Consider the following 14,198-nt stretch of genomic DNA (forward strand, 5'->3'; position numbering starts at 1 on the left):
TTCAACTGTGAGTTTCTGAGCCCTAGGAGTGGAATTTTATGAAGGTCAAGGAGGGCCAAAGAAGCTACATTTTCCATTTTTAATGATCATCCCATTACCTACCACAGAACTAATGTTGTGTTATTCAAACATCTAGCGTGGTTTAAAAGGCCACAGAGTAATGGAAGGGCCAGTAACTAATTTTACCTGAAATCAGAGCTCACAAAGGACTTTGGCATTTCGTTTGGGTCAATTATTTCCATTTCTCACTTTACTTTGGACATATCTTAGACACCAAACAGCCAAACATGACTTGAAGGATCTACTTAAGGTGTCTACATTCCCTGTCAAAGACAAGCCACCTTCTTCATGCTCCTCTCCCCAAAGGGTAAGATTTATTCTAAGGGTTCTGAATTGGTCACATTTATAAACCCCCTGGGCTCAGCACAGCAATTAACATTGGTCCAAAGGGTGTCAGTGAACTTTAGCTTCAAAGAAGCTACCTCATTTAAAATTTAAGCAGACCACAGGTAGCATCATTGGAGGAAAGAGAGGAGACTTTCTCCTTCAACATTTTGAGCACACTGGAATGCCAACCCCCGAGGTAGGCGCCAGGGCCACCACATGAACCTGACTCGCAGGAGTCATCCTCCGTCTCTACGCGAAGCGCCCCCTCGAGGTGGCCAGTGGGTGGCGGCGGCGACAGTGGCGGAGCCGCAGAGCGAGCTAGAGAGCTAGCGCAGTGAGGATCTGCGGACGTCTTCCCGCCAGCTGTGCCCCACCCAGCCCAGCCTCCGCCGCCTCGGGCCGGATCGCCCGGCGGGGAAGATGCGCCTCAAGAACCAGGTAGAAGCGCCTCGGCGCAGGCCCCGCACCCCCGACTCCGCCCGCCCTCTGTTACCGACGCCCGCCGGGCCACGTGGTCGCGACTGGCTTCTCCCAGCGGCCAGCCTGGCCACCCTGACTCCCAGGGAGGGGGAGAGGGCCCTTGCAAGAGGATCCTGTCCCCTCGCTGCCCAGACCCGAGGGCTCCTGGCGACACTATCCGCCGCCCATCTGGGGGCTCTGGCCCCTCAGGTCCGGGTCACACCCCTGCCGGCCTCCTGAGACTTCCCGGCCCCAGGGGAGACAACTGAAACTTGGGTTGACACGCGCGCGTCCCCTCCCCGGCGAGAGTCGACCCCACAGCAGCCCCGCGCCACTTCTCTCTGCGCCTTTTCGGAGTTGTCCTCGAGGTGGTTTTGTTGAACGTACTGGTGGCGCCAAAAAGTCCAGGCAGCTTCGGGCGATCAGGGCCCCGAGGCGCTGGGCGCGTGGGCTTGGATCCTTAGGGGTTCCCTCTGTGTGACTTTCGCTAATTGTCACACAGGGAGGGCAGCATCCTCCCCTGTCTTTCCTCTATTACACCCCGCGGTGGACGTGGGACTTGGGTTTTTTTAGACGAGATTGGGAAGGCGCCTGTGTTACACTAAGCAGTGCTCATGTTTAGCTGAGGAAGAAGGAGGCTCACGTATTCGTAGGGTGTACCTGTGTGTGTTGTAATTGTTGTCTCTCTTTCGGCTGGGGCTGTCATACATGTAGGATTTAGTAAACACAGGTCTTGAAGTCTTGAACTTGCGGGAGACTCATTTGTTTCTAACAGGAGAGAACCTCCCCTCCCCCAACATATGTTAAGGGACTTAAGGAGACCACAGGGAAACCGAAGGGAGGGACTTCTAGAAAACAACTCCAGGTTTGGGGAAAATGAGTCATATTGATTCCCAAGCTGTTAGCCAATACCACTCAAGGGTGATAATTCTCATAAAATCTTCCCACTGGGGACTTAAATACCCGGCTCCACAACAGTTTGTTGAGAGCTCTGTGGTTCCTTTAAGCCTATCCATGTCCCTTACCTAAATGCTTTAACTTAGTAGAGCTCCTTGAAGAAGCTGCCTCACATTATCCTCCTGCATTTGTGCGCCTAGCTTTTAATATTTTATAATACTTGCAAATTGACACTGAACAAGCTTTAACCTCCGTCATTTCAGAATAAGTTTGATGTTTTAAGTGAGATGTGAATGGAACTCCATTCATGAGGGAAGTAGTCTGTGTGAAGTGTTTTGTAAATGTGAGTGGGTTGAGTTTAAAACACTGAATAAAATTAACGTAACAAGGAATCAAAAGGTTCAATCCAGATGTTTGCCTCCTTGTTTCCTCAATAAAGTGACAGTAAAATGCTGCATGACACCACTTGCTTCCTAAATAAAGTGACAGTACGATGGCTGCGCGGTGCCTCTCCTTTCAGTTCTTAGGTAGGGTAGACTGTGGCACTGTGGCTTATGGGGTCGACCATGAGCAAGTGGATGGTTGGATTCCTTCCATTCATTTTTTAAAGCACTAACAAAATCCTTGGGGCCGATGGGGTTGTGACCCACCCACCCATACAGAGGATTTTCCCCCTCTCCTAACTACTTTAGAAATATATGAGGGATTTACATGCAGGTTTTCAGTTGAAGAACTTGTAAGTAATCCTCTTTAGTTATCATTAGTATTAGCCTCTGAAACCTTTGCTTGCTGGTTAAGATAAGGTACTTGGGTGTGAATTGTAGTAGAGGTGGAGTTGTGAGTTAGAGCTGGTGGCCTTGCTAATTCCTCTACTTACTGTGTGTTTTGGGTCGACAGAAAACTCCTTAGCATTTGTGTAAGTGCAATATAGTTTAGCACAAGAGATTTTACGTTAGATATTCTTGGTTCCAGTCTGACCTCAACACTCAGTAGTTATGTGATTTTGCATAATTAAATTTTTGGCCCTTCCCCCCACTTTTTTCGCCATAGACACAGGGGTTAATACCAACCTGGTAAAGTTGATATGAGAATTAATAGAATATTATATATGTACAGTGCCTGCCATGTGGGCACTCAGTAAGTACTGCTATTATCAACCAAACATAAACAGTAGCTATTACCACCGCTGCTACTACATCTGCTTAAAAATGGCTCCCTGTAGTTGGGGAGGGAGATTTGGCTACAGAGGGACAGGAGGGAGCTCACTAGGGTGACTGAAATATGCTTTATCTTGATTGGGGTATTGGTTACAAAGGTGTATCCATTTGTCAAAAGTCGTCAAACTGAGCCTTTAAGATCTGTGCATTTGATTTTATGTGCATTATACATCAATAAAGTTCATGTTGAAAGTTAACCTCCAAATGTGTTAAGTACATGCCTTTGGGAGGCCTAATTCTGCATAATAGTATACCTTCTTCATAAGTTTATCCTGAGCTGCAGGAAAGTCAGAGAAAGTACTGTAATACTTCAGGTTGATGTCAGGAGTGATGGTCCATGGAAAAAAATGATTGTTCTTGTGCCAAGATTATATTTAATTTGGTACTAGTCTTCATTAGTAGCTTAAAAAAAATTGAAATGTTTTATTTGATCCAGTACTGCTCATTTGCATAATATGATAATGGATATGATAATATCCATCCAGTATTCACAGTTCCTGAAAAATCATAGTGATTTTGCATCCCTTTTCCTGCTTTCAGTAAATTCTATGCATTGTTTTAGTTAAGTGAAATATGTAAAGTGTGTTTAGCACAGTACCAGGCACATGGTAAATACCAATACATGCTAGTTGTTAGTTTTTAAATTGATGTATTCAAATCCATCTTTTTTATAGGGCAGAATCAACACTATATAGATTATAATATCAATGTATCATAAATATGCTGTGAAAAGTTTTTGAGGTAGAAACAAACCAAAAATTATTAATAAAATGTTGTAAAACTAAAATCTCACTTATCCAAACTTAGTGGTCATGAACTTTTTACAACATTATGTCTTGAAAATGCAGGCAAAAACTATGGTGGAAGCAAAAACTTTTCTCAAAAGCAAACATATATCCACAAACAGTATGCTAACTCATTGACTCAGAGGCAAGCTCCTCACACATTCCCTCAAGCCTTTTTATTTTTACTTCAGACATAGTTCTAACATGTTTAGTTCCTTAGTTTCTCAGCCCATAGAAGTTTAGAAGCCTTGCTAAATACAAGTTTCAAGAAATATTGGCTGAATGTGAGGGGTGAACAAATTGTAAAGATAAGACATGAGAAATCAGTCTTAATCTTGGGTCAAAGTAAAACTTGAATTAGGGTACTAAATAGTATTGCTGATTTGTTGGAAATTTTAATTTTTATTCTTTAAAAGAGTTAAATTGTATATGCTCTCTAAAAAGTGGGGCAGTGTATAATGATGTATTTTGGAAACATTTCCATCTGAAAGGATTAGATTACAAACTTTGGTTTGTTAAGGGCAAGCTTCAGTTATCTGGATATCTTACTTAATGTGAAATGACTTATTCACTCATGGTACTGCATAAATGAGGCATCTATCAACTTGTGATTTTTTTTTATTGGGAACTGGATTTTTATAATTGATTTCATCTTTTGATAGAACAACATGATGAGATAAATCATACATAGAGTATTAATTTACTAGGGCTGCCATGACAAATATCACAGACTGGGAGGCTTAAACAACAAAAATTTACTTCCTCACAGTTCTGGAGGCTAGAAGTTCAAGATGAAGGTGTTAGCAGGGCTGTTATTCTGAGATCTGTCTCCTTGGCTTGTAAGATGGCTGTCTTGTCTGTCTCTTCATATGTTCTTTGCCTGTTTTTGCGGCCTAATCTCTTCTTTAAGAATACCAGTCCTATTGGATTAGGGCCCACTCACATGATCTCTTTTTACCTTAATTACTTTTTTAAATGCCCTATGTGAAAATACAGTCACATCCAGAGATACTGGGGGTTAGCACTTCAACATACGAATTTGAAGGGACTTAATTTAGTCAGTAACACATGGTATTTAGTAAAAAGCTGTATTGATTCTTTCAAAATAATTCAGCATGTAGAATATGAAACAGGTGAGATTTTAATTCTTGTTTTGGAACAGTTCAATTTGGATTTACATGTGAGAAACCCCAAAATACTCATCATGTACCAACACACACACACACATACACACACACACACACACACCACACTTTTTGTGTGTAAAGTTGATTATAACTGAAATTGAGTTAGGGTCATTGTCCAAGCTGAGTTTAATCTGTGATAAGGTCCACTAGCAATGTCTTTCACTGACCAAAAAAGACAGCTGTGCAGTAGCTTCCTAATCTTTCTGGTTTTATAGTGTCTTAGGTGATAGAAGCAGAAGGTTTGACTTTCTCAAAATAAACCATTTAACACTTTGATACTTTCATATCTCCTTGTCATTTGAACTCTTTGACCTTCTAGGTATCTCTGAAACAAAATAATTATACTAATCCCTTGATGCATCTTTTCCACATATTCAAACCATGAATTTATGGACCAGAATTTGCCACACAAGCACCTTTGTTCACTCAAGTCAGAGTCTGGCAGTAGTTTACTCAGAGGAACCTAAACTGCCTACTACACGGTTTATTCTTCTCACTAGTTTGAAGTTCATCTCTGTTCCACACCTTCATGCATCAGACTATGATACTGTATCTAAAGAAAAGAAAAAAAAAAACCTCTAAACTTGTGTTGTGCAAAAATGACTCCCAAAAGCATTATGTATGTTACTGTTACTACCAGTTTGTGCTAATTTGCACAGCCTCTGAACAATTGGCAAAGTGGCTAGTGTTGACAATGTAACTGCTACAGAGTTCCCAGTTGCTGTAGGAATTTTTAAATTTTATTAGTATGATAACAGAGTTTACAGTTATTCACAGTATGTTAATTGCAAATGCTTATTATCTATAGTACCAGCTTGATACTTGATCTTATGTTTCTTTTAATAGAAATACTGCAGCTTTTACATTTCATTATAATGGAGGTTAATCATCACTATGAATTTTCACCTATGAGCAATAATTTTGCAACAAGTTATAGTTGGGATGAGTCTATTAGATTTAAAATGTAACATCAAAATAGCTTTCTTTTTGTACTTTTAATACTTCCATTGACAAAAAATTCTTATGTCTCTGAGCCTCCCAAAACCATTTCAGATGACTGATGGATGATTGATTTGTTTTGTTTTTTATGTTTTGTGTTTTGAGACGGTCTCACTGTGTCACCCAAACTGGAGTGTAGTGGCATGGTCACAGCTCACTGTTTCCCTGACCTTCTGGGCTCAAGCAATCCTTCCACCTCAGCCTCGTGAGTAGCTGGAACTACAGGTTCATGCCACTGAGCCTAGCTAAATTTTTGCATATTTTTGTAGAGACAGGGTCTCTCTATGTTGCCCAGGCTATTCTCAAACTCTTGGCCTCAAGTGATCCTCCCACCTCAGCATCCCAAAGTACTGGGATTATAGGTATGATTGATTAATAGATGCAGTGAATATTTATTGAGTGTCCAGTATGGACCTGGCCCAGTTGTAGGCGTTTAGGAGGTATCAGTGAACAAAACTCAGCTATCCCTGTCAGCAAAGGAACAAGAGAAAGTAGACATTAAAAATAACCATAATCAAGAAGGACATCATAGAGCATGTTAGACAGTTTTAAATGCTGTGTGGAAAAAAAAAATACGGTAAGATAAAGAGGGATAAGGATTCCAGTGGAGGATTGCAATTTTGAATACAGTAGGCCTCAGTGGGAAGTGATATTTGAACAAAACTTAATGAAGGTAAGGAAGTTTTAGTTGTGTGGCTATCTGGGGATTGTATAAGCAGAGGGAACAGCTAGGTCAAAGGCCATATAGCGGGAGTGTACCTAGAGGTGTTCAAGTTACAGCAAGGAGGTCAGTGCTTGAGAGGAGTGAGCAAGGAGGAAAACTATTGTAAACTGAGTTATATGCTTTGTATGCTGAGTAAGTGTTGACATAAATATTGTCTACCAATAAGTAGATGCTTAGCATAGTGGTTCTCTCCAAATGATTGTTGAATGTTTCTTTGGCAAATGAATTTGTGCTTGTAAGAACTGGTTCGGAAATGCAATAGAAAATGGACTTCTGCTAATTCTACTACTGGCAGAAGTTAGATTAGGAGATGGAAAAGGGAGGAAAGCAGGAAAACAATCTGATAGATGCTAATGTGTAGGTGTCTGAGTCCTGCCCAACCATTGTCACACCCATCTTGCCAGGGGAATTAATTTTTCACTTATCTAGTACTGAAAATTTGGTACTGAAAATTTCCTTTTCTGTTTGATTTTTGTCCTCATGATTGGAAATTTTAACCAGAAAGAATAAATTCCAGTGTAAAGAATATACTAGATTTGAAAGTATGAGATCTGTCAACCTTAGAAGACTCACACCATAGATTGGTATTATACTTTTTGGTTTATTTCTTATAGGATAGACCTTATAATTGTTATATTTGTGTATTTTATTTATAGTTTACAAAGTATTTTTACATATATTAATATTAATCTGATCTTCACAGCAAATCTATGTGAGAGGTGGGCAGCCATTAGTAAGTTTTCTGCTGAGTATCTTCCATTTGCCCTTGAGATCTTACTCCCTACCCCTTTCCCAATCTTTTCTGTGGCCTTGGGGCTGACCTTCATAGCTTCATCAACAAGCTCCCTTGCACTCTTGCTTCTGGAAGGATTCAGCCAATACGAGGTGCTTACAAGATATCTCAGACAGATGAAAAGTGAGTTTGGAATATTTACAGCTCTCTCCCTTCCAGGTTACTGGCTAGCAGTGGCTGCTTGGAGGCCACAGCACCTATCCAATCTACAGCTACAGCTTTCTCTCTCTCTATGGGTTCTCTCAAGATCTAGGGCTGGGTCTCCACTGTTTCTATCTTTAATGACTTATCTTCATTAAATCCTGCTAAATTTCCCTTTCTGAATATGCCTTCTGTTTCCTGTTGAGACCCTGACCAAGACACTACTCTAAAAACGACAGCCTTGGAGAAGTTGGATGACTTGCCCAATAATAGATATCCAGTAAATGACAAGAGTAGGGACTTAAATCCTGGTTTTGTGACTTCAAAACATGATTAATTTTAAATATACCACAAAGGAACTTATCCCAACCGGTGGATAGCGTTGAAAAAAATCTTTCTACTTTGACCTTCAAAAGTCTATATAGGCCAGGCACGGTGACTCACGCCTGTAATCCCAGCACTTTGGGACAATCAACAAGTTATTTATTGAGCAAATGACTTAGTATGAGCCTTCTTCAACCAAAACGTTTACAAGAAAAGTTTTGAACTTGTGCTGACTTGAATTAAAATTTCAGAGAGGTAGAGGAGGTAGAGTGGAGATGGGAGTAAGGAGAAAATAAAAAGCAAAAGTTCTGAGTAGTCATCAACTGCAGAGTGCCTAAATAGGAAGTCTACACCAGGAAGTCGTGTTTTTGCTGCTGAAGGTGTGAGTAGGACTCTGTACAGCTTTGCTCTCTTATGCAACTTGTGATTGATCTGGGTTAGTTTGCTCTGCTGTTATTACTAAAGGGATTTCCTTTTCTTTCCCTGAAGATGGGCTGCCCATCTTTTTCCCTACATTTCTGAGAGTAAAGGTCTTTTTATTCTCGCAGCATGAGTTTCTGGACAAAGGGTCATCTGGGAAGCAAAAGTTTTGAGGATCTTACTCAGGTCACTGGAACTAGTGTTCTAGAAGTGCCTGGTGCATGATGGTAATAATTGAAGTCACACCACAAGTTTGTATTACTAATAAGAGTTTTGTACTACAAACTTTCGCTGTCTGTTCTTGTTGAGGGGGAAATGACACTGAATGTAATACTATATGGTCATGCACCACATAAGAACATTTAGGTCAGCAACAAAGTTCATATATGATGGTGGTCCCGTAAGATTATAATGGAACTGAAAAAAATCCCATTGCTTAGTGACTTCACAGCCATTGTAACATCGTAGCATAATACGTTACTCATATGTTTGTGGTAATAGTGTTGCACACAAATCTACTGTGCTGCCAGTCATATAAAAATATAGCACACACAATTAGGTACAGTTTATAACACTTGATAATGTTAATACATTACTAGGTAACTGGTTTATACATTTACTATACTATATTTTTTTATCATTATTTAAGAATGTACACCCGCCAGGTGAGGTGGCTCATGCCTGTAATCCCAGCACTTTGGGAGGCCGAGTCAGGCAGATCACGAGGTCAGGAGATTGAGACCATCCTGGCTAACACGGTGAAACCCCGTCTCTACTAAAAATACAAAAATTAGCCGGGCATGGTGGCGGGCACCTGTAGTCCCAGCTACTCAGGAGGCTGAGGCAGGAGAATGGCATGAACCCAGGAGGCAGAGCTTGCAGTGAGCCAAGATTGCACAACTGCACTCCAGCCTGGGCAACAGAGCAAGACTCTGTCTCAAAAGAAAGAAAAAAAAGAATGTACACCTACTTATTTTAAAAAATAGTTTATTGTAAAACAGCCTCAGGGAGGTCCTTCAGGAGTTATTTCAAAATAAGGCATTGTTATCACAGGAGGTGACAGGTCCATGTTTGTTATTGCCCTTGAAGACTTTCTTTTGGGACAAGATGTGGAGGTGCAAGACAGTGATATTGGTGATTCTGACCCTGTATGGGCCTAGGCTACTGTGTGCATTTTTAGTTTTTAACAACAAAGGTTTTAAAAGTAAAATAATAATAATAATAGATAAAAGCTTATAGAAAAGGATATAAAGAAAATGTGTACAGCTGTACATGTGTTTGTGTTTTCAGCTAAGTGTTATTATAAGAGTCTAAAAGTTTAAAAACTTATAAAGTAAAAAACTTATAGAAACTACAGTTTATTATTAAAAGAAAAACCATTTTTATAAATTCAGTGTAGCCTAATTGTACAGTGTTTATAAAGTCTACTGTAGTATACAGTAATGTCCTAGGCCTTCGTATTTACTCAGCACTCATTCATTAACTCACTCAGAGTAACTTCCCGTCCTGCAAGCTCCACTTATGGCAACTGCCTATAAAGATGCACTGTTTTTAGTCTTTTATTCTGTATTTTACTGTACCTTTTCTATGTTTAGATGCACAAATACAAGCATTGTGTTACAGAGGCCTGCAGTATTAACTACAGTCACATGCTGTCCAAGTTTGTAGTGTGTGAACAGTAGGATATCCCATATAACCTACGTCTGCAGTAGTCTATACAACGTAGGCTTTGTGTAAGTACATTATGTGATGTTTGCATGATGACAAAATTGTCTGATGTATTTCTTAGAATGTATCCCCATTGTTAAGCAACATGTGACTATACTATAATATGATGTCAAGTTGCCATGTTGTTTGGGACATATGACACAAGAACAGAGCTCAAGAAACTTTTGTATACATAGGACAATTTTGTGAGTTCCAATAATATTTCTCTCACCTTCAAGGGTGTGATTTATTCTTTTTGGGTATACATTATGCAAGCAAGGCTAGAGTATTCTTACAATAAAATAATTTTAAAAGACAGCACCAAAACATTTTTCCAAATTAAAGTAAGCTTGAGTTACTTTTTTCTGATTTTTGAAATGGAAGAATCAGAGTCTATGGGGGGAAGTGATCAGAGTAAACTAAAATTTAGTGCTCTATCCTCTAATCACAAAGTGGTGTCATATAGGGGTCGCAATGGACCATGGTCTGCTTTTATAGATAAATGCTGTTCTGTGGGAGAAGTTCTCTAATTCATGAGCTAGAGAACAGACTTAACAAATTTACAAAACCAAATTGGGATAACCAGTACTGTAAACACTGTCATTATAACCATGGAACACTAGATTGATGTGAGATGGATTGACATTCAGCAGGGGTAAGGACAGGATAGGATATATAGGAAGAAAAACCAAACCACAAAAAATTAAATGGGAAATTTTGAAAGGGGCAGCATTCTTACCTTATGTTTCTATAGCACCCTTTCACTTTTCTTTTACACTTATCCACATAGAAAGGTTGTTATAAAGGGAGCATGAAAATTGAAGATTAAAAAATAAAAATGGCTTCACTTGAGTAGTCTAAAGAAAAAAAAAGTAAAAATGGACCTCTGCGTTAATGGCAAGAATTCTAAGATAATTCCTTTTTTTTTTTTTTTTTCCTGACAGTGTCTCACTCTGTCACCCAGGCCAGAGTACAATGGCACTGTATTCTACTTACTGCAGCCTCTGCCCCCCAGACTCAGGTAATCCTTCCACCTCAGCTCCTTTAGTAGCTAGGACTATAGACATGCACCACCATGTTTGTATTTTTTGTAGAGATGGGGTTTCCCCATGTTGCCCAGGCTGGTCTCAAATTCCTGGGCTCAAGCGATCCATCTCCCTCAGCTTCCCAAAGTGCTGGGATTATAGGCATGAGCTACTGCACCTGGCCCACGATAATTCTTTTATTATAAGTGTTCTTGTTCTTATATTCACTATTCTGGTTAATGGTACCACTATTTACCCAGTGGCCCTAGGCAGAAAAATATTGAATCTAGAAATTATCTTAGATTCATTTTTCTTCCTTACTGCCTGCATTAAATTTTTCAGTCTCTGGGTCCAGGTAGTCAAACTGATACCTTTAATTAGCCAACATTTATTGAGTGCCTAATAGAGTGTTATAAATTAAAATTGCTACCCTTGTAGAGCTTGCATTTTCTTAAATATCAGTTATATTTCTCTGATTCTAAGATAAGATTTCTGAGATGGAAATGCATTTTACAATAAAGTTTAAAAAATTACTACACTAAAACTTAGCAAGTTGTGATGCACTTGTCATTGCCTATACATGCATGGACTTAGTGAAGCTCACAGAAAGTATCCGTTAAACTGTCACTTCAGTTCATTTATTTACATTTAGAAGCCTCATGTAAAACGAAATTTGAACTGAAATTTTGATCCCTGATTGTTATTTAAGATGTTAAGAAATAGCCAGCAAACACATGAAAAGATGTTCAGCATCATAAAAACCATAATGAGATACGACTTTATGCCTACTAGATTTAAAAAAAAAAAAAAAAGTATTGGTGAGGATATGGAGAAAATGGAACCCCCCTGTTTTGCTTTCACTCCTTGGCATATGTACCCAAAAGAATAGAAAACAAGTATTCAAATACAAGTACGCACATGTTCATAGAGGCATTATTCATAAATGGTCAAAAGGTAGAAACAACCCAGATGTCCATGACTGGATGAATGCATAAACAAATTGTTTTATATAATGCAGTGGAATATTATTCAGCCATGAAAAGTACAGAAATTCTGATACATGCTACAACATGGATGAACCTCCAAAACATAAGTGAAAGAAACCAGACACAAAAGGTCACGTATTATATTATTTCATTTATGAGATATCCAGAATAGATAAATCTATAGTGTCAGAAGGCAAATTGGTGGTTGCCAGAGGTTAGGGAGTGGTGGTGAATGGGGAAAAACTGCTTAATGAATAAGGGAGAATAATGGAAATGTTTTGGAACTGGATAGAGGTCATGGTTGCACAAAAATGTGAACCTACTAAATGCCACTGAATTGTTCACTTTAAAATGGTTAATTTTTTTATACAAATTTTATCTCAATAAGGTATTTTTTAAATACTACACTGTACTACAAAATTGAAATGAAAAGTTATTGTATGCCCTAAAGTTTGCCTGTCATATACTGTTCGTTACAAGTAAATGAACAGAATAAATTGTCAAATCTCTTTATATAAAACCTAGAATTTCAGAGTTCAGAGAGATTGTTATGACCTTTTCATGTGTCATCAAGGAATGTCATTTAGGCACCTGCCATCTATTTGTCAAAAGCTCGACTTCCAAAAGAAGCTGTATGACTTTTCATGATACATAATTAGGTATAATAGGAGTGTCCACATTCCTTTTCCCCTCAACAGCTCAAACTACATCAATATGCCACAATCAGGAATCATAAGTGATGTCATGCTTTGCAGCTAAGTCATAGAGAACTGGTGACAGAGTTGCAACTTGGCTGAGGATCAAGATCCAGAGCAGTAACTAAGGACTTTGTGAAGCAGAATCTCCTGCTCTTACTAGGAGGAGGGCCTGGGTCAGCCTCTAGGTGAGAAGGTGCTACACTGGGTCCTCTGTTCCAACTACTGCACTGTCACCAGTGTGATCCTACTTGTAGGATACTCTCCCACTGTCACCTGCCAAGTCTCAAACAAGTCTCAGAACTCAGTGGCACAGTGAGCCTACATTTCCACACTTTATAGGCCCAGAACCTGATTTCCCCACACCCCTCCATCTCTTCTTCATCCATTGTGGCTGGACAAAGTTGTCTGCCTACTTCCTCTGGCCAGGTACCCTGAGTGCCTTGTAGCGCTCAAGCATGATTTACACTCCTCATTCAAGGTAATTTTTCTCCTATTTCTCTTGTTGGAGAGGAAAAAGAAATAGACATATGTTTAATATCCAGCACAGAGTGTCTCTATGCATTTAAAAAATCAAAACTTTGAATACCAAACGCAGAACATACCTTAATATTCCTTGATACCTCTTAAGATTGTAATATCAATCCTAAAGTATCAGAGAGATCAAGTTCACCAGCATGGTTTATGAAAAGTAAGATCCTTATGATGCTCTGCGCTTAACTGTCAATGACCAAAAGTGATGGAGAAGATATTTACATAATAGCTTTGGTTTGTTCATAAAATTATATACCAATTTAGTTTTCAGAGTTTGACTCTTTGCTGGGCTTGAATAGTGGCTATTTTCTTTGGTATTGTTTTTAACCTGAATCCCTTGAGACAAGGTATTTACTCTCCAGTTAGGCTATAGAGAGCATGGGCCTCCTTTCCTCTTTTTTAGGTCAATTTACACATTTATGTTTCCTACCTATCCCCTGTAGTCATTCGAGTTTATGATTACGAACATAAACTCAAAGATATAGTTGTACAGATAACTCACAGTAAGACCAAATCCTTAAATAATGCATACTAAATTCTGGGCACTGTTTAAAGTGTTTAATCCATAGTAACTAATGGAAACCTCACAACCCCATCAGGTAGTGTGGCCCTCATGGAGGTGCACCATTCAGATCTGCCTTTAAGAGGAAGCTTATGTCCGTTTGCAAGGAGTGCAGTTAGATGAGTCTCCAGTGGCAGTGCCCGCAGGCCATGCTTTTGCTGAGTGGTCCTAGCCAATGACTGAACACTCTGGGAGTACTAAGGCCTGGCCATTTCTGCCCAGTATGGGAACTCCCCTAATGGGTAATCTTTATTTCAGAGCTCTCCATTAGGTTGGCAAGCCTTTGTCTGATCTGCCTCATAGTCTGAGGCTCTGTCTCCAATTCTACTTTCTTCACCGTCCCCACCCCCATATTT

At 39.5% G+C, this 14,198-nt stretch overlaps 1 protein-coding gene across 2 annotated transcripts in view; it reads left to right on the plus strand.

Moving 5' to 3' along the window:
- Nucleotides 1-656: 656 nt before the first annotated feature.
- ELAVL4 (ELAV like RNA binding protein 4) overlaps nucleotides 657-14,198 on the plus strand; it is a 159,493-nt gene continuing 145,951 nt past the window's right edge. The window contains exon 1 of one of the 2 annotated variants that reach the window (XM_010356885.2): nucleotides 657-825. In XM_010356885.2, the coding sequence (XP_010355187.1) occupies nucleotides 808-825 (18 nt within the window). In that variant the 5' untranslated portion in view covers nucleotides 657-807. The remainder of the gene's footprint in view (nucleotides 826-14,198) is intronic. The other variant, XM_030913779.1, reaches the window with a different exon arrangement.

The sequence above is a fragment of the Rhinopithecus roxellana genome, chromosome 12, assembly GCF_007565055.1.
Source record: "Rhinopithecus roxellana isolate Shanxi Qingling chromosome 12, ASM756505v1, whole genome shotgun sequence".
Lineage (NCBI taxonomy): Eukaryota > Metazoa > Chordata > Mammalia > Primates > Cercopithecidae > Rhinopithecus > Rhinopithecus roxellana.